The 27,048-nt window shown below is 41.9% G+C and overlaps 1 protein-coding gene and 1 long non-coding RNA gene across 2 annotated transcripts; one reads left to right on the plus strand and one right to left on the minus strand.

Moving 5' to 3' along the window:
* Positions 1 to 10,762: 10,762 nt before the first annotated feature.
* On the minus strand, positions 10,763 to 26,184 carry slc26a6.2 (solute carrier family 26 member 6, tandem duplicate 2). The gene is made up of 20 exons (XM_019863024.1): positions 25,649 to 26,184; positions 25,405 to 25,534; positions 24,535 to 24,692; positions 24,232 to 24,342; positions 21,756 to 21,931; positions 21,509 to 21,673; positions 20,889 to 21,041; positions 20,341 to 20,423; positions 20,111 to 20,258; positions 19,925 to 20,038; positions 19,033 to 19,110; positions 17,801 to 17,896; positions 16,894 to 17,000; positions 16,711 to 16,780; positions 14,660 to 14,752; positions 13,438 to 13,551; positions 13,125 to 13,268; positions 12,198 to 12,252; positions 11,958 to 12,079; positions 10,763 to 11,367 (listed from the first exon to the last, which is right to left on the minus strand). The coding sequence occupies exons 2-20, from the start codon at positions 25,530 to 25,532 to the stop codon at positions 11,344 to 11,346; spliced, it is 2,139 nt and encodes a 712-aa protein (XP_019718583.1). The 5' UTR covers positions 25,533 to 25,534; positions 25,649 to 26,184; the 3' UTR covers positions 10,763 to 11,343.
* On the plus strand, positions 13,558 to 14,445 carry LOC109511754 (uncharacterized). Its single transcript, XR_002167387.1, has 2 exons — positions 13,558 to 13,720; positions 13,797 to 14,445. It is a non-coding gene; the product is annotated as an uncharacterized LOC109511754 (long non-coding RNA).
* Positions 26,185 to 27,048: the final 864 nt, after the last annotated feature.

Below are 27,048 nucleotides of genomic sequence, written 5' to 3' on the forward strand. Positions count from 1 at the left end.
GATTGAGTTGTATGAGCAAATTAATGTTCATTTATGCTTCAGGATGTCAACCTGAAGGAAATACATGTTGAAATCTGTGTCACTGTCTTCTTTTTGTGGTGGTGGAATTTGCCCAGTTATATCTTCAGTTTCTCTTTCAAGTGTGTCTTCTGCATCAGGCGTTGCTGTCTTTTTTTGTGGAGATGGTGACTGTCCCGCATTGTCTTCTTTTTCAGCATCAGTGTCCTCTTTTTGTGGTGATTGAATTGGATCAGTTATATCTTCCGTTTCACTTTCAAATATGTCTTCTGCCTCAGGCGCTGCTGTCTTTTTTTGTGGTGATGGTGATTTTCCCAGTATGTCTTCTTTGTCAGCGTCAATGTCCTCTTTTTCTGGTGATCGAATTTCTCCAGTTTCATCTTCACTTTCACTTTCAATGGTTTCTACCTGTGGTGGAGACATTAGTCCATTGATGTCTTTTTTAGCAGAGTCAGTGGTCTCCTCATCTGGGAAAGGAAGTGGCTCTGACAAGCCTTGACTGAATTGGATCAGTTATATCTTCCGTTTCACTTTCAAATATGTCTTCTGCCTCAGGCGCTGCTGTCTTTTTTTGTGGTGATGGTGATTTTCCCAGTATGTCTTCTTTGTCAGCGTCAATGTCCTCTTTTTCTGGTGATCGAATTTCTCCAGTTTCATCTTCACTTTCACTTTCAATGGTTTCTACCTGTGGTGGAGACATTAGTCCATTGATGTCTTTTTTAGCAGAGTCAGTGGTCTCCTCATCTGGGAAAGGAAGTGGCTCTGACAAGCCTTCTTCATCACGATCGAAGAACTCACTTTGTGGTGTTGGAACTTTTTCTCCGCTGCATTCTGTATCGGAGTCAGTGCTCTGTCTTTGGGGTGATGGTGTTTGTCTTGTCTTGTCTCTTTTTTCCAAACCAGTGGTGTCTATCTGTGGTACGTCAAGTGGTTCAGAAATTTCTTCTGTGTCAATGTCAGATGTTTTTTGTTGTGGTGATTGCATGACTCCAGTTGTGTCATCCATTTCATCCTCAATTGTTTCCATTTGAGGTGAGGACACGAGTTCTGTGATTTCTCCTTCATCAGCATCAACTATTTCCTCCCCATCTGGAACAGAAACTGGTTGAGATATGTTTTCAACTTGAGACTGAATGTTTTCCATTTGTGGTGAAGACAAAGATTCTGTGATGCCATCTCCATCATGGTCAGGGGTCTGGCCATGTGGTTGAGGAGCTCGTCTAGAAGTGCCTTCCTCATCAAAATCAGTGGTCTCTCCTTGAGGTAAAGCAACAACTCCAAATATGTCTTCTGTATCAGGCGCTGTTGTCTTTTTTAGTTGCGATGGCGATTTTCCCGGAATGTCTTCTTTGTCTGTGTCACTGTCTTCTTTTTGTGGTGTTGGAATTTGTCCAGTTATATCTTCAGTTTCACTTTCAAGTGTGTCTTCTGCATCAGGCGTTGATGTCTTTTTTTGTGGTGATGGCGACTGTCTCGCAATGTATTCTTTTTCAGCATCAGTGTCCTCCTTTTGTGGTGATTGAATTGGATCAGTTATATCTTCCATTTCATTTTCAAATATGTCTTCTGCATCAGCCGCTGCTGTCTTTTTTTGTGGTGATGGTGATTTTCCCAGTCTGTCTTCGATGTCAGCGTCAACGTCCTCTTTTTCTGGTGACCGAATTTCTCCAGTTTTATCTTCAGTTTCACTTTCAATGGTTTCTACCTGCAGTGGAGACATTAGTCCATTGATGTCTTTTTTAGCTGAGTCAGTCGTCTCCTCATCTGGTAAAGGAACTGGCTCTGGCAAGCCTTCTTCATCATGATCGAAAAACTCCCTTTGTGGTGTTGGAACTTTTTCTCCGCTACATTCTGTATCGGATTCGGTGCTCTCTCTTTGGGGTGATGGTGTTTGTCTTGTCTTGTCTTTTTTTTCCGAACCAGTGGTGTCTATCTGTGGTACGTCAACTGGTTCAGTAATTTCTTCTGTATCAAGGTCAGATGTATATTGTTGTGGTGATTGCATCTCTCCAGTTGTGTCTTCCATTTCGTCCTCAATTGTTTCCATTTGATGTGAGGACACGAGTTCTGTGATTTCTCCTTCATCAGCATCAACTATTTCCTCCCCATCTGGAACAGAAACTGGTTGAAATATGTTTTCAACTTGAGACTGAAGGTTTTCTATTTGTGGTGAAGACAAAGATTCTGTGATGCCATCTGCATCATGGTCAGGCGTCACACCATGTGGTTGAGGAGCTAGTCTAGAAGTGCCTTCCTCATCAAAATCAGTGGTCTCTCCTTGATGTAAAGGAACAACTCCAAATATGTCATCTGTATCAGGCGCTGCTGTCTTTTTTGGTGGTGATGGCGATTTTCCCGGAATGTCTTCTTTGTCCGTTTCACTGTCTTCTTTTTGTGGTGGTGGAATTTGTCCAGTTATATCTTCCGTTTCACTTTCAAGTGTGTCTTCTGCATCAGGCGTTGCTGTCTTTTTTTGTGGTGATTGCGACTGTCCCGCAATGTCTTCTTTTTCAGCATCGGTGTCCTCCTTTTGTGGTGATTGAATTTGATCAGTTGTATCTTCTGTTTCACTTTCAAATATGTCTTCTGCATAAGGCGCTGCTGTCTTTTTTTGTGGTGATGGTGATTTTCCCAGTCTGTCTTCTTTGTCAGCGTCAATGTCCTCTTTTTCTGGTGATCGAATTTCTCCAGTTTCAACTTCAGTTTCACTTTCAATGGTTTCTACCTGTTGTGGAGACATTAGTCCATTGATGTCTTTTTTAGCTGAGTCAGTGGTCTCCTCACCTGGGAAAGGAACTGGCTCTGACAAGGCTTCTTCATCATGATCGAAGAACTCACTTTGTGGTGTTGGAACTTTTTCTCCATTACATTCTGTATCGGATTCAGTGCTCTCTCTTTGGGTTGATGGTGTTAGTCTTGTCTTGTCTTTTTTTTCCGAACCAGTGGTGTCCATCTGTGGTACGTCAACTGGTTCAGTAATATCTTCTGTATCAAGGTCAGATGTATATTGTTGTGGTGATTGCATCACTCCAGTTGTGTCTTCCATTTCGTCCTCACTTGTTTCCATTTGAGGTGAGGACACGAGTTCTGGGATTTCTACTTCATCGGCATCAAGTATCTCCTCCCCATCTGGAACAGAAACTGATTGACATATGTTTTCATCCATTTGAGGTGAGGACACGAGTTCTGGGATTTCACCTTCATCGTCATCAACCATCTCCTCCCCATCTGGAACAGAAACTTGTTCAGATATGTTGTCAACTTGATACTGAAGGTTTTCCATTTGTGGTGAAGACAAAGATTCTGTGATGCCATCTGTATCATGGTCAGGGGTCTTTTCATGTGGGAGAGGAACTAGTCTAGAAACGGCTTCCTCATCAAATTCAATGGTTTCTGATTGAGGTAAAGGAGCTTCTCCAAATATGTCATCTGCATCAGCCTCTACTGTCTTTTTTTGTGGTGATGACGACTTTCTTGCAACGTCTTCTTTGTCTGCGTCAGTGTCCTCTTTTTGTGGTGATTGAATTTGATCAGTTATAGCTTCCGTTTCACTTTCAAATATGTCTTCTACATCAGGCGGAGCTGTCATTTTTTGTGGTGATGGCGACTTTCCCGCAATGTCTTCATTGTCAGCATCAATGTCATCTTTTTGTTGTGATTGAATTTGTCCTGTTATATCTTCTGTTTCATTTTCAATGGTTTCTACCTGTGGTGGAGACATTAGTCCAGTGACATGTTCTTTAGATGAGTCAGTGGTCTCCTCATCTAGTAAAGGAACTGCTTCTGACAAGCCTTCTTCATCACGATCAAAGAACTCACTTAGTAGTGATGGGACTTTGCCTCCTCTGTGTTCTGTATCAGCCTCAGTGCTCTCTCTTTGGGGTGATGGTCTTATGTTTCTCCCGTATTTCATTTCCGAGCAAGTGGTGTCGATCTCTGGTAAGTGAACTGTTTCAGTCATGTCTTGTGTGTCAATGTCAAACGTATGTTTTTGTGGTGATTGAATCATTTCAGTTGTTTCCTCCATTGCACACTCAATTGTTTCCATTTGAGGTGAGGACACTAGCTCTGGGATTTCTTCTTTATCTGTGTCACCTATCTCCTCCCCATGTGAAACAGAAACTGGTTGAGATGTTTTTTCAATTTGATACTGAAGGGGTTTCATTTGTGATGAAGACAAACATTCTGTGATGCCATGTGCGTCGTGGTCACAGGTCTCATCGTGTGGGAGAGGAACAGATTTTGACACACCTTCCTCATCAAATTCAGTGGTTTCCGGTTGAGGTAAAGGAGGTACTCCATATATGTCTTCTGCATCATGCGCTGCTGTCGTTTTTTGTGGGGATAACGACTTTCCCACTGTGTCTTCTTTGTCAGCATCAATGTCCTCTTTTTGTGGTGATCGAATTTGTCCAGTTGTATCTTCAATTTCACTTTCAACGGTATCTGTCTGTGGTGGAGGCATTAGTCCAGTGACGTCTTTTTTAACTGAGTCAGGTGTCTCCACAACTGGTAAAGGAACTGTTTCTGACAATCCTTCTTCATCACGATCTAAGAACTCACTTTGTGGTGATAGGACTTTGTCTCCATTGACGTCTGTGTCAGCGTCAGTGCTCTCTCTTTGGGGTGATGGTGTTAGTCTTGTCTCGTCTTTTTTTTCCGAATCAGTGGTGTCTGTCTGTGTTACGTCAACTGGTTCAGTAATGTCTTCTGTATCAAAGTCAGGTGTATATTGTTGTGGTGATTGCATCACTCCAGTTGTGTCTTCCATTTCATCCTCAATTGTTTCCATTTGAGGTGAGGACACGAGTTCTGGGATTTCTTCTTCATCGGCATCAACCATCTCCTCCCCATCTGGAACAGAAACTTGTTGATGTATGGTTTCATCCATTTGAAGTGAGGACATGAGTTCTGGGATTTCTCCTTCATCGTCATCAACCATATCCTCCCCATCTGGAACAGAAACTGGTTGAGATATGTTTTCAACTTGAGACTGAATGTTTTCCATTTGTGGTGAAGACAAAGATTCTGTAATGCCATCTGCGTCGTGGTCACGGGTCTCCTCATGTGGGAGAGGAACAGATTTTGAAACACCTTCATCAAAATCAGTGGTTTCTGGTTGAGGTAAAAGAGCTACTCCACATATGTCTTCTGTATCAGGCGCTGCTGTCTTTTTTTGTGGTGATGACGACTTTCTCGGCATGTCTTCTTTATCAGCATCAATGTCCTCTTTCTGTGGTGATCGAATTTGTCCAGTTTTATCTTCAATTTCACTTTCAATGGTTTCTGTCTGTGGTGGAGACATTAGTCCAGTGACGTCTTTTTTAGCTGAGTCAGATGTCTCCTCAACTGGTAAAGGAACTGGTTCTGACAATCCTTCATCACGATCTAACAACTCACTTTGTGGTGATGGGACTTTGTCTGCATTGTCCTCTGTATTAGCGTCAGTGCTCTCTCTTTGGGGTGATGGTGTTCGTCTTGTCTTGTCTTTTTCTTCCGAACCAGTGGTTTCTATCGGTGGTACGTCAACTGGTGCAGTAATGTCTTCTGTATCAAAGTCAGATGTATATTGTTGTGGTGATTGCATCACTCCAGTTGTGTCTTCCATTTCATCCTCAACTGTTTCCATTTGAGGTGAGTACATGAGTTCTGGGATTTCTCCTTCATCTGCATCAACTCTCTCATCCCTATCTGGAACAGAAACTGATTGAGAGATGTTTTCAATTTGAGATTGAAGGTTTTCCATTTGTGGTGAAGACAAAGATTCTGTGATTCCATCTGCATCATGGTCAGGGGTCTCACCGTGTGGTCGAGGAACTAGTCTAGAAACAGCTTCCTCATCAAACTCAATGGTTTCTGACTGAGGTAAAGGAGCTACTCCAAATATGTCATCTGCATCAGGCGCTTCTGTCTTTTTTTGTGGTGATGACGACTTTCCCGCCCCGTCTTCTTTGTCAGCTTCATTTTCCTCTTTTTGTAGAGATTGAATTTGTCCAGTTATATCTTCAGTTTCACTTTCAAATATGTCTTCTACATCAGGTACAGCTGTCATTTTTTGTGGTAATGGCGACTTTCCCGCAATATATTCATTGTCAGCATCAAAGTCCTCCTTTTGTGGTGATCGGATTTGTCCAGTTATATCTTCAGTTTCACTTTCAATTGTTTCTATCTGTGGTGGAGACTTTAGTCCTGTGACATCTTTTTTAGCTGAGTCAGTTGTCTCCTCATCTGGCAAAGGAACTGGTTCTGATAATCCTTCTTTTTCACTTTCTGGTGATGGGACTATGTTTTCACTGTATTCTGCATCGTCGTCCGTGCTCTGTCTTTGGGGTGATGGTGTTTTGCTTCTCCTATCTTTCATTTCAGAACCAGTCGTGTCTCTCTGTGTTAAGTGAACTGGTTCAGTCATGTCTTCTGTCTCAAAGTCAGATGTATATTTTTGTGGCGATTGAATCACTCGAGTGGCGTCTTCCATTTTGCACTCAATAGTTTCTATTTGAGGTGAGTACACTAGTTCTGTCATTTCTTCTCTATCAGTGTCAACTGTCTCCTCCTCATGTAATCGAGCAACTGGTTCAGTTAATTTTTCAAATTGAACGGTTTCCATTTTTGGTGAGGACAAAGATTCTGTGATGCCTTCTGCATCATAGTCAGGGGTCTCTCCGTGGGGTAGAGGAACTAATTCTGCAATATCTTCCTCATCAAAATAAGTAGTCTCTCCCTGAGGTAAAGGAACCACTGAAAAGATATCTTCTGCGTCAGGCGCTACTGTCTGTTTTTGTGGTGACTCCACGCTTCCAGCTTTATCTTCTGGATCAGAGTCAATATCCTCTTCTTGTGGTGATCGAATTGCTCCAGTTATTTCTTCCATTACAGACGCACTGGTTTTCATTAGTGCTGATGGCGACTTTCCCGCTTTGTCTTCATTGTCAGCGTCAATGTCCTCCTTTCGTGGTGATCCAATTTGTCCAATTATATCTTCAGTTTCACTTTCAATGGCTTCTACCTGTGGTGGACACATAAGTTCAGTGACATCTTTTTTAGCTGAGTCAGTTGTCCCCTTATCTGGTGAAGGAATTGCTTCTGTCCATGCTTCTTTATCAGGATCTGAGAACTCACTTTGTGGTGATGGAACATTCTCTCCACTGTACTCTTTATCAGTGTCAGTGCTTTCTCTTTGGGGTGATAGTGTTAGTTTTGTCCCGTCTTTCATTTCAGAACCAGTGGTGTCTCTCTGTGGTAAGTGAACTGGTTCAGTCATGGCTTCTGTATCGGAGTCAAATGTATATTTTTGTGGTGATCGAATCACTCCAGTTTTGTCTTCCATTTCATACTCAATTGTTTCCCTTTGAGGGGATGACACAAATTCAGTTTTTTCTTCTCTATTGGCGTCAACTGTCTCCCCATGTGGTGGAGAAACTAGCTGAGATATTTTTTCAATTTTAGATTCAACGGTTTCCAGTTGTGGTGAAGGCAAAAATTCTGTGATGTCATGCGCATCATAGTCAGGTGATTGTGGTGATGGCATCTTTCCAGCTATGTCTTCTGTATCAGAGTCAATGTCCCCTTTTTGTGGTGACTGAATTTGTAAAATTGTATCTTCAGTTTCGCTTTCAACAGTGTCTATCTGCTGTGATGAAAATAGTTCAATGCTTTCTTCTGTATCGGAGTAAGTTGTCTCCCCATGGAGTATTGGAACTGGTTTTGATATTCCTTCTGTATCAGGATCTAAGATGTCTCTTTGTGGCGATGGCACATTTCCAGTGATGTCTTCAGTGTCAGAATCAATGGTCTCCTTTAGTGGTGATGGCATTGTTCTCTTTGGGTTTTCCATTTCAGAATCAATGTTTTCTATTTCTGCTAATTGAACTGGTTCAGTTTTGTCTTCCCTCTCAAAATCAAATGTATCTTGTTTTGGTGATTCAATTCCTCCAGGTCTGTCTTCCATTTCAGACTCAATAGTTTCCATTTTTGGTGATGACACTAATCCCGTGATTTCTTTTGTACTAGAGTCAACTGTCTCCTTATGTGGCAGAGAAACCGGTTGATTCATTTGTTCACTTTTAGACTCACTGGTTTCTTGTGTAGAAGTCACAGTATCTGCAATGTCATCTTTATCATCGTCATGGGCCTCTCCCTGTGGTAAATGAACAAGTCCAGATATATCTTGTGTATCAAAATCAATGGCCTCTTCTTGTTGTAGATGAACTACTCTTGACACGTCTTCAATTTTAGACTCAATAATTTCTTGTACATTAGAGTCAATTGTTTGCTTTTGCGGCGATCGTACAGGTCTCGTCATATGTTGTGTTTTAGACTCACTTGTTACAATGTGTGGTACTGGCACTGATTCAGTGATATATTTTGAATCACACTCAGTGGTCTCTTTATGTGGTTGAGGGATTGGTCCTGATCTGTATTTTATATCAGGCTCAGTGGTCTGTCGTTGTATTAATGCCACTCGTCCAAATATAACTTCTACCTCAGAATCAGTGATCTCCTTTTGTGGGGATAGCATTGATATAATTGTATCATCTCTTTTAGAGTCACTGGTTTCTATTTGTGTTGATGGCACTGACTCGGGCATGTCTTCTGTGTCAGGATTAGAGGTCTGTGCAGGCAGCAATGGATCTGGCTCAGATATGTATTCTCCATCAAAGTCAATCGTCTCTTTTTGTGGTGAGCATATTGATCCAATGATGCTTTCTTTTTTACACTCATCAGTTTCTATTTGTGGTGATGTCACTGATTCAATTATATCTTCTGCATCAGCACCAATGCTTTCCCTGTGTGGTAAAGGAACTGCTTCAGATATGTCTTGTACATCTGAGTCAATGTTCTCTTTTTGTGGTGATGGTATTGGTCCATCTGTATCTTCTATTTGTTGTGATGTCACTGATTCAGTGATAGATTCTTTATCAGAGTCGTTAGTTGGTATATCAGACACCGGAGTCTCCTCATGTAGTGTTGGTGGTCCTGGTCCAGATATGTCTGTTTCTGTCACTGATGCAGATCGGTGGTCTTGACCAGTCGCACTGACCCGAATGTGATTTGGTGACACATTTCCAGATATGTCATCTGTGTCGGATGCTGATGCACCAGATACATCTTGAATGTCAATTTTACTCTCCGTGTCATATTTACTCTCCATTTCATCCACTTGTGTTTCTTCGTGTGGTGATGTGAATGGTCTGGAGCGGTCGTGTGTATCCGACACAGGGATCTCTTCGTGTTGGTGTTCCTTTCTTATATTACCTGTCACCGATACACTGGAAGAACTTGACACAGAGAATGAAGTTCCCTCCTCTGCGTCTAATTCTAACAAAAGACATGAAGAATAACAAAATAAATAATTCAATCAATTCTGGCCGACTTCATCTCCCTCCGAGGATTTGACTGGCCATTTGTACTTGTGTGTCATTAGTTTCGTATTCTTTACGATCAACGGAGTGAATTGAATCCCTTGTTTAGACCATTCTTTAACATGTTATTACTTTGCATGTTTTTTTTTTTTTGGAACAAATTTGTTAACCTGCATTTGTGGATTGGCACATTCTAGCATTGTTACTAGTCCCCCCTCTCATTAGTACCAGTAACCACCCTGACTTACCCCATTGCTCTTCAAAGTGAAGGGAAACCTCCTTAATGTCTGTTAAGTCCTCTCCTTCAATTTGCGTCGTATGGGTTGTATGTGTTTCGATACATTCTGGGATGTTATCAGGCTCTGTCACTATGACTGAGCTGGACGTACACTCAATCCGGCTATTAGCCCGATGCGGTGAAGGATTACCGGAATCCATTTATCTTATATCTTATATCTAAAAAAAAAAGACATTTGATTTGCTTTGTTTAAACATGTACCACACTGAATTGCCTCCGGCGAAGAGAGCCATGCAGTGTGAGGATTCAAAAGTGTCCTTCTGAGGCCTTCCCCGATGATGACAGTCACTGTGTCACAGCAGCTGTAGAAACACAGGGTGTGGCATCACCACATGGGTTTGACGTGGCGACATCACTGGGCAGTGTGATGTCATCGATTAATGACTTTCGTGGAACAGATACTCTTCAAGTTGACATAATGTGTTTCCACGCACTGGTAATAAATGCAAATACTTTATTCACATGAACACTGTAGAAATATATTTTTTTTCTCCACAGAGCCATCTCATGGTTCTGTTACAATGTGGGGATGTAATTTTTGAGAGGCCAGAAGCAGATGAGGCTATTGCTGGGATATTTCTCCCTTTAAATTACCCGAATGAATATGATTGCTTTTTCAACTTACGTCGGTACGTGACAACAAAATCAAAATCTTATTTGTTATTCCAGCAAGACCAATGTCACTGCAAACAGCTAGGGATAAAGGATGTTTACATTTCATTTTAAAAATAAGTTCAAAATGAACTTATTTTAAACCCAGTTGAGTAACATTTAAAGATAACATTTGAATAGACAAACAACAAATCCATAAACAACAAAGAATTCAAAAGCAACACAATCTCATGAATGAGGACAGTATCATGGTCCTAGAATCCAAATTTTTTTTTTGTAACTTCTCATGTTGATAATTGTATATATATATATATATATATATATTAATGTTTATTTCAAACATGCGGTACAAACCACAAGAACAACAACAAAAATTAAATACCCCGAAATTAAATGTTCTGGAAAAGAGTAGGAAGAAGTTAATCATTTGTTTTGCAGTTAGACCACCGCTGGCACCATGACAAAAATTTTCCTCTGAAAGCAGTCCAGAAGGTTTCAGTATGTCCGTGTATTTTTTGTCGAGTATGAGATGGAATTCATTTTCTCTCGTTATACTTATTTTCCCCACTCGTGTAGGTCTGAAGCTCATTCCTGCCCGGATATAATTTGCACATTTTGTTTGCCATCCATCAACATTTTGCAGATGAGTATTCTATATTTTAAAACAATTTTTTGAATGGCAGTTGACAATGCTGTGGGATGAGAAGCTGCTGTTGTCTGTCAGGAATCTTAAAGGTGTGTTTGAACGCATATACCAGATGGACTAAGAGCTATTCTGTCTGAGGATCCATCACGGGTCATTTTACAGGAGTATACAAAAAGCCTTTCCAATTTATAATGCGTTCCAACTCGGCATGACGGTACACACATAAGTCTGAATTTGTTTTTAATTCATTGTTCTTTTAATTCTGTTGCTTTCTTTTGTGTTGCCATTCTTTAAACGGGTCGGGCTGCGCATAAGAATCCCACTTATTCGACAAGAGTCCAGTGAGTGTAATCCTCTGGCTGTCCTCCTCACATCTTCATGATATCATATAAAATTATCCACAGCACTCAGAAATGTGTTGCTGTGATCACCTGTAAAACAAAGGAACTGTTCTGTATAATGCACACCTCCCCAAAGTAATCATTTGTCTGTTTTAGTGCAAATCTGACAATTGCATCGTTTTGCCTTCTGTGGAACAGTATCCTCACTTCATTGCCAGTTATGCTGAATGAGGAAAAAATCCTAATTGATGACATTTAAAATAACCTAAGCAAATGATGGTTATGATGGCACACATACTGTCACCAATTCAACTTGTTAACTTTTGATAAGATCACAAATAACTTTTTTCCTCTTTCTGGTTCATTCCAGATTAGTTTAACAATCTTCCATGTTATCGCCGCTAGCAGGAACCCGAGGCAGTAGTATCTGCAGCCTACAGAAGTTTCCCAGGAAGTGCAGCTTGCTTTGCGAGCACAGGGTCAAAAGGGTTCACCGGATACCAGGTGCCAGTGCACCAGAGGACATTTGGACATGTGGCCTTGTACGCAGGTGGACAAAATTGTTGCTTTCCCTCAATTAAACATGTTTATATTAGAATGCGCTGTTTGAACGTCAATTCTCATTTGATTTTTTTCCTGACTCAAACAAAGTTTCCATTGTGTGTTGTTTTTTACATCACCTCAGAGACGTGCGTTCTCTCAGACTGAAAGTGAAGCACAGCGTCATGGACAGTGGCGAAGAGGCGTGACGTCGCTTTGTCGTTGGAAAAATTGCCTGTGCGCAGATTATCTACTACGCCGGCTGGAGAGAGAAACAGAGAAGCAAGTGAAGGGAGTGTGACAGAGCAGAAGAAAGACGGGAAATAAAAAGGTATAGTGTTCATTTAGGTGTGTCGCCGGCTTCATGCCAGGAAATTTACATTGACAAGATGCAAGCGCCACCTCCACACCAACTTGACCGTAATCTTTTACAATCTGAAAAACACAAAACCATCAAAGAGAACAAGTCAAGACATGACATTCCTTTATTCGTCGACCAATTAAATTCACAGGAATTGCATGTCTTCTGGATGACAATAAATGGAAGCAAGGGAGTGACTTGAAGGGTTATTAAGTTCAAAATGAAGCTTTTTAATTTTAGTGTATTCCTTTTACCCTCAGGATCAAATTCTGTGTTCCCATAACATAAATGGGATACAAAGTCAGTCATCAAAAACGTCATCCATCCATCCATCCATCCATCCATTTTCTTAATATGCTTATCCTCGCAAGGGTCGTGGGGGGTCCTGGAGCCTATCCCAGCTGTCTTCGTGCAGTAGGCAGGGGACACCCTGAACCGGTTGCCAGCTACTCGCAGGGCACACATAGACGAACAACCATCCGCGCTCACACTCACACAAGGGACAATTTAGAATATTCATTAACCAGCCACGCTTGTTTTTGGAATGTGGGAGGAAACTGGAGTACCCGGAGAAAACCCACGCAGGCACCGGGAAAACATGCAAACTCCACACAGGAAGGCCACAGCCGGAATCGAACCCTGCTTTTCTGCACTGTGTGGCCGACACACTAACCATTCGACCACCTAAGATTAAATGCCCCTCTAGGTGTTGCTCTTTTGATTAGCAACAGAGTTCAAACAGGTTCGGTTGAAAAAATCCCTCCAGCGTCTATGAACTGAAATACATGGAGCACCCTTTCTCCCCTTATCAGAAAAATTAGGTGTATATTTGAAGGAGGTGTTCATTTTTTTTAAGTTGATAATGCGCATGATCATTCTTAACTTTACACCTCTAATCTCATGCCAGGTTCTGTCCATCAGCGGTATGCATGTGTTATTTTCTTACACCACGCAAGGTCTTGACTCCCACTGTGTCTAAAAAGTTGACAGGGCTCAGGTCGAGGATGATGGCTCTGGGTAGTGAAGGGTCAGACTCAGCATCCACCTGAATGGCGGCGACATCCTTCTCGTGCTCCTCCAGCTCTCGCTCCTGAGTATGCCGAAGGATTGAAATGCAAGGAAATGTTTTATTCCTTTCCTAATAAGAGCAAATGCATTTGGCTAAGGGTAAATGTTGAAAAAAATTGACAATCTGATTTCATGTGTGAGCAGTATGACACAAAGCAATTCTGTCACAGACGGACTTTTGGCAGGCTCACCATGTCCGCCGTGTTGTTTTTTGCAGCGTTTTTGGCTTTTTGGTTCTCGTACTTCTTCTTTTTGGCTTCAAGTTTCTTCTTCGCTGACAGGATTTTGGTAATGTCAATGCCGGACTAAAATGCACAGCGAAAGACAATTATACATGGTAAGACCAACTTTTTTTTCTCCCCGGTAGAGTAGTATGCATGAATTACACGTCGCCACTTATTCATGTTTCATTGCAGATTCTGCTCACTGAGCGGTCGTATGCCAGAAATCCTCTGCACAAAACCTCATCAACCAGTTAGGCTGATCAAGGTCTCATGAATCCTTTAAACATGTCAATCCAGTCATTTTCTCGACCACTTGTTCTCATTAGGTTTGCCCGTGAGCTGCAGTCCATCTTCAGGTGAGCGGTACACTCTGGTCGCCAATCCACAAAAAGCAGTCATAGTCAATTTCACACCTATGCCCAATTAAGAGCAATTAACCCAACATTATAAAATGTGGGAGGGAGGGAGCCGGCGTACCCAGTAAAAGGCACATGAAGAACATGTGGACTCCACATATGACCTAGCTGAGTAAAATAAGTGAAAAAAAATATCCACTGATATCATATTGGAAAAGGCCTGATGTATCATTTTTCATTCAATGTAAAAAAAGAAGAAAAAAATATGTGTATGCTAAATGTTGACTAGAAAATATTGTGTACATAAAAAGTTAAGTCAAGAATACTTTAGAAAGTTCGAGAATCATTTCTCTTTTACCTTGACTGATTTCAATGTAAAAGTATGTACACCCGAAAAGAAAAAAAAAAAGGAAAAAAAATCCACAACCATTGTACCGGTATATTTGCGACCGACGTTGAATGATGAATTTGTGCACCAAGAGTGATTGACTTCCTCATTGAAAGCAATCCTTCCTGAAAGCACCTGCTCATCAAGTAATAGCGATTTGGTTAGAACAGAAAACTCCAATCATCTTACAAGGAGTGACATTTTTGTGAAAGCTGATTTGTGCTCTCAAAATAGGAAAGCATAAAAAGGCTCCTCATTGCTTGTCTTTCTGACAAGTTGACATGTAAATGGGATGTTCGATGATTATCTCTTCCATCGAGCATGTTTTTCCAAGATGTGGTTTTCATTTTCCAAACAAAAGTGATGCGCAAGAAAGACTTGGCTGACATTTTGAACAATGTTGGACATCGAATTTTTGTGCACAGGTGTGCCTGTGTGCGCTCACCTTCTTGTCCAGTGCATCTTGATACATCTCAGCATTGGCAAAGTAGAGAGTGGCAGAAGATCGGAAGATCAAAATACCAGGCACTTCTCTCACCTAACAGGAGTCAGATGATTACAAAACAAAACAAAAACTATCCAGAAAATCTACCTGATAAATTTCCACTGACAAGCCACAACATTGTGACTACATTAAATGAAGAATAGCCGAGGACCGGAGCTGGGCATGTCTGCTTCTGTGGAAGATGTGACTCCTTTTTAGTCCTGCTTTTTATGCCAACAAAGTGACAGCCATGGGTTCATTTTACAGTGTACGTCTTTGGGCATGATTATTGATGCATATTGTGACACACTAGGGTTAAGTTTGTTAGAATGAGTTTTTGTGGACTCATGAAAATGTCGTTCATGAAATTGTGATGAATTTCTCGCAAGTGCACCAACCATATCTCATCTCCACAAGACCCCATACAGCCCGGACCGCCACATCTGGCGGCTCCCGCCTGACTTGAAAGCAAATGAAACACCACGTGTAATCTCAATTTTTGCTTTGACGAAGGTCTGCTAATTCTCGGAAACAAACTTGTGATAACGAGACGTACTTTGTCACCTGAGGAGCTTCTTCTGACAATTTGTTGTGCATTTCCCAGGTAATGTTTATGACATAGCGGTATAGATATACTGTCAAATTTACATCCTGATTGCACGAACTTTGGAAGGCTTCAAATGAGATGTTTCCATCCTAGGCTTGAACGAGTAATTGTGAAATGCACAAAGGTTTTAAAAGAACAGTTAAGTAGACTTTAATCTAAATCTGTCAAGTGAGCAAAGAATTGAGTCTCCCCTGATTTGAGCTGGAGGGCAAATCTATCTCTGCTACTTTGAAAGACAACCCTGCTCAAAACTCCACCTGGCGACCTCTCGCTTCTTGGTCACCGATATTTTTGCTTTCTTTTTTGTTGTTTGCAGTCTCACGAGCTTTGCTTCAAACACTGGCAGCGATACTTCCAATTAGCTTGAGTTTTTTGGTGCTCGTCTATGAAACCACCACACATAGCAGGTTAGCTATGACAATTCTGCTGCCGGAAGCACAAGGCGAAGGTGAAGAAACTAACAAGGGTGGTCCTGATGAAGCTCAGAAACCTTAGTAAACCTTCAGTGATCAAACGCAAGTGCCACTGGGGCTTCATTTTGGCGCATACAAAAACTTGGTGAATTACATAAAGTCCGCATCAGTAAATAGTTACGACCACCTCAAGCTTTTCTATCGTGTCCCATTTTTCCCTTTCATCCATTCATTTATATATGTTTTATCCTCTTCATTCAGTTTGGCTTGCCCTAGAGTAGAATTTGGTCTTCTGACTTATATGTTTCAATATCAGTAGATATTAAATATTGTCCATATACAGAAGTGCAGCATGAATTGTGTGTCTTTGGGTCAAAGTTTTGGTGAAAGAACACATGGTTTATTTTACTGTAGCCCCACTTCATATGTAAAGACTGATTTAACTTGGTTTTTCGTCATCCATTCTCTAAAACAATCCAAAACATGACGTGGTGTCCCAAGTGGTGAGTGGAAGGCGAACAATTGCGACTGTTGAGGACGGTAGAAAAATGTGTGTACATGTCAGGGTTTGTCAGGTAAACGGATAAAATGTTTGTCCTGACTAAAACTAGATTAAAACATCGACAGTTTTTGTTGACTAAAACTAGACAACTCAAATTATCTTTTTTTTGGGGGGGGGACTAAAACAAAGACTGAAATGCATGACTCAGTCGACTAAAAAGTGACGAAATAAAAACTGGGTGAAGTTGGCTAAATGTGATAGAAACTAATGAGCGCGCTTGAAACTGAACGAAAACAAATGGCTGAAAAAACACTTGCGTCATGGCAGGTAGCCTTTGCATTCGATTACCGGTGCTTTAAATGAAAAAATTTTAAAAATCTTCAGAAGGAAATGTGTCAACAAAATACTGTAAAATGAAGACCAAGAAGGTTACACCCTGCAGGTATTTACAACACACATGAAATTAACTCTGAAAAATCATATTTTTTACCTGAGGGTAATCCTCCAAAGGCTTGTATATTTCCGTGTTTGGAACCTGCCCCAATTTGGAGTATTTAGGTCTGGAAAAACATATGGAGAGGAAAACATGAATCAACTGCAACATGTGCTTACATTCATTCGGGCTTTGCAGAAACAACTGATGATGATGATGACACTATTATTTATTTCTCACAGCTGTGTCCGGAAGATGACAGTAAGCATTGAGAAGCCAATGGAGGCAGCCAGTCCGAGGTCAGGGTTCAACAGCAGGGTGAGTAGGAAAGTGGCGACCCAGATCACCTGGAAGCAAAAATGGATTTGGGGAAGGCCACAAAGCAGCGTTTAAGAGAGAAATCTTGCCCCCCCCCCCACACACACGCACACACACACACACACACACACAACTAACTCAATTCTCCAAAGTAAGCATGACTTGGAGCTTGTTCGCTCGAAAGTCGAATGCACCAGAGGTTGGACCTTTACGTTTCTCACTTGTCCAAGCTCAGCATGTTAACTTCTTGATACGTTTGTGCATTACCCAGGAGTGTTAAAAGAGACGTTCAAATTAAAAATCCTCCTCAATGCCGCGCAGCTTTTTAGTTCCACCCTCAGAGCAAACCACTGACATCACATTGGCTTGAGTGTCTACTGTACGGTAAACATCTTGCACACTTATCATGCTGCCAGATTGGCAACGTTGGCGTACATTCAAGCATGTGTCACTCATCAGAAGCTAACACTGACACTTTGTTCTGCTTACCTTTGGGCTTTGTAGTAGTCGTGTGTAGTGTAGAAGTCATAGATGAAGAAACTTGGTGTATGAGTGGGAATAATTAGCCAGCTAATGAGCACCATTAACCAAAAATTGTGATGAACGGTAGACACATTGTCAGCAGGAGGCAGTTGAAAAAGGGTTGGGTAGGTGGTTTAATTTCACACCTGAAAGGTGGGCAGGAATATCACGATCCCCCCTCCCCCCAAATGTGCCTTGAAGGAGTCCATTTTCTTGATGTCACAATTAAAATGTTCATTCAATTTCGATTAATTCCTCTGCAAAAAAAACAATGTCATCCACTCCACAGCCTTTTTTCCCCACTCACCATGTCTGTTTTGTTACTCCTCCACAGTGCAGGTATGTCCATGAATTGCTTCATCATACCATGTAGGTTTACATAGATGATGGCAGCCAGCATTGCCTGCATTCAAAAACGACAACCAAAACGTGAGTGAACCTTTTATTAAACAATATCACAAACAAACGAAAAATAAAATTTAAGTACTTGCTAGATTGGTTGCCTTTGTGTCTCCCAACGCACATAGTGAGTGAGTCAAGTAATGAAGAACGGTGATTCATGATGGGCTACACATGCTGCACGTGTACTGCTTGACTATGATTGGTACTGTTAAACAGCAGGATGACCAGCTTGGGCATGACTCATGTTGTGTGCGGTGACTGCCTCAACACTTGAAGGTTGTTGATTTATCACCTGTGTCCAAATGCTGTTATTGGTAGATAGAACATCTATCTGTCTATCTTTCCATCCATCCATCCATTTTCTGATCCGCTTTGTCCTCACAAGGGTCGCGGGGGGTGCTGGAGCCTATCCCAGCCGTCGGGGGACACCCTGAACCGGTTGCCAGCCAACACAAGGGCACACAGAGACAAACAATCATCCGCGCTCACACTCACACTAAGGGACAATTTTGAGTGTTCAATCAGCCATGCATGTTTTTGGAATGTGGGAGGAAGCTGGAGTACCCGGAGAAAACCCACGCAGGCCCGGGGAGAACATGCAAACGCCACATAGGAAGGGCGAAGCCGGGATCGAACCCGCGACCTCTGCACTGTGAGGGCTGCCCTTTGTCTCTCTCTCTCTCTCTCTCTCTCTCTCTCTCTCTCTCTCTCTCTCTCTCGAGAGAGAGAGAGAGAGAGAGAGAGAGAGATACATATATACTTTTTTTAGAAACGTGTCTGTCAGCCACCCTAGTGAGTTCAGCAGGAATACAGTACATCAAACCGTATTTTGGACAATGATGTGTTTTTCGGCAAAAGTCATGAGTAACCCTTTCGACTTGATTCAGAACTCGCTTCTAATGTCAACACTAATAGCAGACGTGGCTTTTGGGTACGAGTCCGAGCTCTGGAAATTCAGACATTTTCACGCTAGGGAGTACGAGCTTTGGACTAAGTCAGTTTTTTGGTATGTATGTATTGCATGCACTTAGCATCAGCATCTATTCTGAAGATGATCCACATCTCACAGAAATGTTGTCTGGAAATGGTTATCTTCGCCACTTGTTGCACGCGCACATGACATGCATGCATACGCACCTTGGGTAGGTCTTCAAACAGAGCTCCGATCCACAGGGTGATGAAAAGAATAACAACGGCTGATAGTGCCCCAGCAACCTGCGTTGAGGAAAGACGCAACATAATTATTCAAGGACGGCCCTGCCTTTCTTCCCCTAATGAACCGAAATGATCAACGGGATCGTCAGGATTCATCCGTTTCCTCCTTTAAGCGCATGAGGTGCTGTGTGATGTTGAACACTTTACTCAAGTGCACGTCTGCCAAGGCTTTGACATTCATCAACCGCTGAATCGATGAATCTGACAACTTAATAGCTGAGAAGGAAATAACATTGAATCCTAACTCCGTTTTTCTTCACAGACTGCAATCAGAGAAGACAGCTAGATTTGATAAGATTTCACAGGGGTATAATTGTGGATTTCGAGAAATGTATGGTTGCAACCTGCAACAATCTTTCCCACTAGACATATTCCAATTGTGAATTGTTATTTACTGACGAAGTACAAAATGAAAGCGGCAAAAGAAAAATCTTTGTAGGAAGCACAATGTTTTTTACCATTTCAAACAATCTTGCTAACTTTTCGCATAATAGACGACAGCATTTCTAAACGATTACGACTCCACAACATTCGATATGCCTGTAGTACAAGAATCAAATCGTTGCTCGAAACTTCACATTTATGAGCACCAAGCCACAGTGCTGTCACTGCATCATACCGAGGACTGTTGACGATCTTGTCAAGTTAAACTTTGGTGTCAATTTAACAAAGGAATTGTTTTGTCATATTCCCGGATGAATATATGGCAGGTCTGTGCTCTCACTTTGTTGACAATAACTCTCGACAATAACTGTAATGTGCAAGGAAAATGGAATAAGTGCAAAATGAAATTGGTATGAAATATCCTTCCCACCTGAGTCTTCCCTCCTGTGCTCTCCTGCACCATCGAGCGAGACATAGAACAGCTGACAGCGATACACTGGAACACTGCCCCAATGGAGTTACTGAGCCCCAAGGCTATCAGTTCCTATCAGCAAAAAAGCCACTCATTTTACTCGTCAATCAATTCAACGTCCTGGTCTTTGCGCTTGTGCCCTACCTGGTTACTGTCCACTTTATATCCATATTTCAGTGCAAAGATCCTTCCCAGTGAAATAGCGATGCCATAGCCAACTACAGACAGGGCGAAGGCGTCCCCAATCACCTGACCGAAGAGCGAGGTGGGCGGGAAAACAGGCGGCTGGAGGCTGCTCGATAAAAGACAAAGAACTAGAAAAAAAAAAAGCACCTCCACTTATTGTTACATGAATTAAAAACTTTGTTTCTCACCCTGATGGAATTTCTCCAACCACATCTACTCCATATTTTCCCTGTAAGTTCACTTGCCAGGATACCAATGTAGCAATGGTGATCTGGAATATAGGTACCGTATTTTCCACACTATAAGGCGCTTGGGAGTAGAAGGCGCACCTTCAATGAATGACCTTTTGTAAAACGTTTCATATACAGGGCACACCGCATAATAAGGCGCATAGAATAGAAGCTACAATAGTGGTTGCGTTACGCATCCACTAGATGGAGCTACGGTAAAGAGAAGACAATACAATACAGCTTTATTTATAGAGAGCTTTCACAACCGCTGCAGCTGTAACAAAGAGCTTGACAGAACATTTAAAATGCGTCCAAGAAATCTGACTATTGACTATCGCCATATATAAGGCGCACTGCCGGCTTTTAAGAAAATTGAATGCTTTGAGGTGCGTCTTATAGTGCGTAAAATACGGTATGTAAATTGTTGATGAATTCATTCAATTGTTGTCAAATTGAGTGCTCCTCTATTTGTGTGAGTGAAGTGATGTGAGGTGCTTCATACTCACGCCGAGCAACTCCACAGGTATTGGGACAGGTATTTTTTTACTCAAGTATGAATTGAGCTCCTTGGCAAGGATGAGGCTAATAATGGCGACAATGCTGACCACCAGAGTCCCGATGTTGGTCTGTGGAATTAGATAACATATCTCCAGCACTGTCTGTAATAAAACGATAAAGGAGAGATAAAGTATATGTGATGTGGCAGATGCAAAGATACTCAAAAACATTTTTACAACTGCTGTATCTCAGTGAATGGACACAAATTCATGCTCATAGACGACTACAATACCATACCAGCCAGGTTATGTTTATGATACTGTATGTATAGTACTACAAATAAATTGTCAGCACAATCCCGTTCCAGTAAGAAGGTCAACGTAAACGAGGAGACTGTTGTCTTTTGAATAACATTCAGTCCATGGGGAAAAATATATAGAGTTCATCAAAATGTAATTGTTTGCCGATAGTGAGACGTCAAGAACTGCAACCAACAATATTACTTTTGTATACAAAATGGCAAGATACGTCTCTTATTGAATGTTACGTTGCATAGACTGTGATACGTTTTCCTTCTGAATTCTCATCGGGATCGTTTTTTCCATATGAGCGCGATGACCTCACGTACATATATCAAGGAGAGCGGTCCGCTGTATCTCAAGGGGCTGAATCCAAAGGTGTATTTGAGCTGAGACACAATAACGTGGATTGCGGCGCCTGTGGTGTAACCTCTGACCAGCGGTTCTGAGAGGTAAGTCACCACAAATCCAAAATGGACCAGGCCGAGCAGGATCTACATGGAGCGGGCAAACGAGACACAGGAAATTCAGAAACGTAGGCTTTGTTACAACTTGGCATGGAAACAAATACTGCACCTGAAATAATCCTGCTAAGAAAGTAACGGCGGTGGCCACTCGCATCCGTTCAGCATCACGAGCAAGGACGTCCAATACACTCACGTTGGTCATATTGTCCCATATCATAAAGTTGGAGTCTGGGGCTAATCGCTCCGTAACCCCGCCGAGCATCACACTAATCACTGCAAATGTTCCTGAAGGAGAGAGAAGAATGCAACGTACAGTATAATCCGAAGACCGTACATTCTCCAAGATAGGCGGCCCGGTGAATGAGTCGTTAGCGCGTCGACCTCGCTGTGCAGAGGTTATGGGTTCGATCTCGGCTCCGGCCTTCCTGTGTGGAGTTTGCATGTTCTCAGCCATGCCTGCGTGGGTTTTCTCCGGGTACTCCAGTTTCCTCCCACATTCCAAAAACATGCAAGGCAGGCTGAATGAATGCTCTAAATCAGGGGTGTCAAACATACGGCCCGCGGGCCGGATCCGGCCCGCGAGATGATTATGTAAAGCATCGGTGTCAAACATACGGCCCGCGGGCCGGAACCGGCCCGCAAGTAGGTTCAATCAGGCCCGCAGGATAATGTAAAAGTGAAAAAAATGCATTAAAGACACAGAATTAATATTTTTAATCAGGTGCAATTCATTGAGTATCCGCAAGGGGACACTGTTTTGATCAGAGAAGAAGACAACAGCAGCCTCAGTCTGTCACTGAGACAGACCCATGACAGCAGACGCTATCAATAGCACTCTCAAATTTACACATTTAATAGCACTCTCCTTAGTTTGTAAGGTGTAGGCAGGGATTACATTTAGATTTTATATGCACGTGTAAATGGTTTAAAACTTCCTTTCTTTATAAATCTCGTTTAATCTTAAAGTGCATTACTATATTTTTCAATACCAATTACTTGTTAAAGTTTGTACAATCAGTGGGATCAGTTGCAATGCATATATGTGAATGATAAAAGTAAATTGCACATTTGTCGAAGGAAATGTAAGGTGCTTCATGAAATGTTTTGTAAAAGATATGTTCATTAAATTTCAATATTTTCCTAATGTTCTTGTGCTTCTTTATACCAAAACAAAGGAAAGACATATTGTTTTGGTTATTTATAGCAAAGTATTGTATCATTTTAATGGTCCGGCCCACTTGACATGTACCGAGGCCGTATGTGGCCCACCATGTGAAATGAGTTTGACACCCCTGCTCTAAATTGTCCCGAGGTGTGAGTGTGAGCGGGGATGGTCATCTTTGTGTGCCCTGCGATTGGCTGGAAAACCGGTTCAGGGTGTCCCCCGCCTACTGCCCAAAGAAGGCTGGGATAGGCTCCAGCACTCCGCCGCGACCCTTGTGATGATAAAGCGGCTCAGAAAATGGATGTACATTCCACAAGATAGAATGTCAGAAGGCACCTATATTACCATGTACCTATTGACAATCCTTCAACCGAACAAATTGGGTTTCCTGTGAGTATATCATCTCAGTATTCAACAAAGCCGACCCAGATTTCACATTAAGTACGAATCCCAGTTCCCATGAAGTTGGATTACTGTGATTAACAAATTTTAAAAATAAATAATACAATTAAAATCTTTTTCAACCTATTTTCAATTGAATATACAGCAAAGACAAGATGTTTAATGTTCAAATTGATGAACGTTACTGTTTTTTTGTTGTTGTTGGGATTTTTTTGTTACATATTCTCTCATTTTCAATGTGATTCCTGCAACCCAAAAAAACCCAAAAGCTAGGACTAGGGCAACAAAAAGATGAGTGTCTAGACTGGGGGTGTAAGGAGCATTCCAGAAAGGCTCAGTTTCATAAGCAAGGATGGGGCATGGCAAGGGTAATTTTTTTTATTTTATTTTATTTTATTTTTTTATGGACATCCCTGCTTATGTCGGAGGACTGTGTCAAGCCACCTTCTACATGTGTTACAACAGCGTGGCTTTATGTAAAAGAGTGGTGAAATATTGTCTGCCAGCAGTCCAGGCCCACCTCCCATTAGAAATGTATGTCGCACAATGAAGCGTAACATTACAAAATGACTGGGGAGACACTGGACTGTTGAGCAACTCATGTTGTACATCAAGCAAGAATTACAAAGAATTCCACCTACAAAGCTTCAGAAATGTTTGAGTCTTGTTACAGTAACACAGTGGTAAACATGCCCCTTTCCCAGCTTTTTGGGAATGTGTTGTAGGCATCAAATTCCAAGCGAGTGAATATTGCAAAACAAAAAAAGGTAATCAGTTTCAACATGAAATACAGTAACTTGTCTCTGTAGTGTATGTGTTTTTATTTACACCCTAACGTCATTGGAATTGGGGTGTCTCAGTTTGTAACTAAAGGGTGACTATTTCAGTACATACACTTTTTTTGATGACATTTTTGTTTGGTGGCTTCCCCAAAGAGAACTTTGTCATGTAAAATATGTGTTCAATACATGATGTGAGACGCCGTTCTCGAGAATATGTTGAGTGGCAAATTACCAACCTATTGAGATGTGCTTGGACGTGCCAAAGATGAAGTAGATGAGGACGGGGTAGAAAGAGGAGTAAAGGCCAAAAACCGGTGCAACGCCCGCTAACAAGGCGTAGGCCATACCTTGCAAAAAATAAATAATAATAATAATAATAATAATAATAATCACCATATCAACCGATTACATTGTTAATCTTCAACAAAAGCCGTTGCAATAAATATCCAAAACATGAGTTTATCTGAAGATACAAGTTCAAGCTTGACATGTTCAGCAAGCGTCAGTATGCCGCAAGATATAAAGTAGGTATATCTCACCTTGGGGCAGCTGCATGATGCCCACACTGAGCCCAGAGATGAGGTCGCCCAGTGCGTTTTCTTTGATGGCGTAACGAGGCAACCACGACAGAACAGGGATGCTCCCCAGCAGCGACCTTTTGACTCTGGGACCAGAACACCTGAGACGAAGATTTGACCTGAGGGTGACACACACACACACACACACACACACACACACACACACACGGGGCGGGGGGGAGGGGTACTTTCATCGGTGGTCTCGGTGCGGCGCGTCAGATGTGTTCCTTTCATGTGAGTATGTTATGTTTTCCTTAGTGAGATCATTTAACCAGCGGATAACAAGGGACTTTGCTCCAACATGAGTGAAAATGCGACGGTTTAACATTTCTTGACATGAGAGAAGAACATGGCTTCAGATTAGGGTGTCCCAGCAGGAAAAAAATTCAATGGTGAAAGGGCACCGATTTTTTTTGTTGTGTTGTAGTATGAAAGTTTGGAAAAAAAAAAGAGTGCAAGGGAGTGAGCATAAATTCTGAGTAGATACTAAAGATAAGATTGTTTTCCATCATTGTAACTTTCGTAAAGAAGTGAATGATAAACAGCTTCGGATGACGCTGTTTACCTTTCGCCAACGTGTATTACAATGCTCATAACTTTTGAAGTGAAAGGGCTGCGCACGGGTGATAACATGACGGTTCATCATGAGGTGCTGCAAGGCCAGTTTAGAAAAACGAAGCGGTCAAAAGGAATGTCGCGGTTTTAATATCTATCATGGGGCGAGGGAGGAAGAGGGACAGCCCACATGGGACTTTCTCCGGGACCTCCGCTGTTTGTGTGTGTTTTGTGTACGTGCCTGACAATCAGCGGATGAGGAACAATGAAGTTTACCTGACTGAATGTTTGACCTTGTCGCACAGAGACATTTTTGGTATCAAAGTCCCAGGCGGTTTCTCCACCGCTTGTTCATCCACGATCTCCCTGTGGACTCTGTTGACGAGTTCTCTCCCCTCCTCCATGACTACAACAAAGAAGGTTTGACAGTGACACCTGATGGATCTTGCTTCCTAAAAATACATATCACGCCTCCATACTTACTAAGACCAGAGAACAAGTAGCAAGGGGATATTCTTACCTTGTGCTTTCTTGCTGGATCTAAAAATTAAGTGAATCCCAAAACAGAGTCTTCAGTTTGTTTTGAAATCAGATGACATGAGTTCTTGATGAACTCATCGAACTGAAGACAATAACGCCTGTTAGGTCCGAGGACGCCGTCCTGTGGTGTCCACTTGGTGAGAAATGAGCCCTCGCTGTGTGCAAATCAGTCCCCAGGCGTTTAAGCTAATTTGTTGAAGAGGTTTTTGTTCCCCATGCGATTCAACTGCGGCAGGTTTTCATTGACTTTTCCTTCGCCCGAGAAAAAACAAAAAAGCGACCACACTCACAGTCCGTCTCTGAATTGGAGCTCTTGTTATATCTTGTATCAGTGAGAGATTAGATTAGTCAGCCATTGGAGGGCAGTCAGGTTTGTTTCTTGTCCAATCATTACACCGCACGGAAGAAAATATGATGCCAGCTGGATTGCTTTCAAAACAGATAACAATTAACCGAGCAGAATAAGCACTCCAGAAACGGTGATGTTTACAGACGCGTCTTCTTACAGCCTCGCACGGCACGGAAAAAGTCATTTGAATTTACTTCATTGGAACGTGTACATCATCGGTTGTGCTTGATGCAACCGATGATAGCATGATCAAATTATCAACTGGCATTGAATGGAAATCCCCCACCCCCCCATGTCACAATTTGGTGAATTTCACATTTTCTTCACAAATCAGTATTGGTCAGTCCCAATGTGTGTGTTATTTATACAGCTTATTGACCAAACTTGCCTCTTTCACAATGCAATGCTAATGCTTGAATGAAGTCGCTGTTTTTTTGTTGTTGTTGTTTGTTTTTTTTTGGGGGGGGGGGGGCTCCTGAAATGTGAGGATTTTGGAGATAAAGCAACTTTATATTAATTCGTCAACAGACATATTGGAATTGCTTACTCGTATTGCGAGAAATAAAATGTGGCCTGACATTGATAAGGAATGCCTGGATACTGACATTGGTCTTCTTCTTCTGGCCGGACTGTGCAAATGTAGCATTGAAGCCACTCTGGGGTGCATCGACAGGCAGGAGGAATATTTTCCGGGCAACCACGTCACTTCAGACCTTTCTCATGATGTCGAAGAGTACCCCAATTTGGTAACGGAGACACACTGAGGAAAACCTGACAAACTTGCTCCCGTCAGAGAAGTCTGGGAGAGATGGGTGCAGCTCCTTTCCTGATGTTCAACCCAGGTCCAGAGGTGACTGAAGATGAATACTTTCTCACTTTCTGTGGAAAATGCCCCTTGCGGCAATACATGCGCCAGTAAGCCAGGCCAATATGGCATAAAAATCTGGGCATCCCCGTGATGCAAAAACCAGCTACAGATAGAACCTACAGATTTACGAAGACAAATCTGCAAGTTGGGTCCCTAAATAAAC

This window comes from Hippocampus comes, unplaced genomic scaffold (assembly GCF_001891065.2).
Source record: "Hippocampus comes isolate QL1 unplaced genomic scaffold, H_comes_QL1_v1.1 scaffold1, whole genome shotgun sequence".
Taxonomy (NCBI): domain Eukaryota; kingdom Metazoa; phylum Chordata; class Actinopteri; order Syngnathiformes; family Syngnathidae; genus Hippocampus; species Hippocampus comes.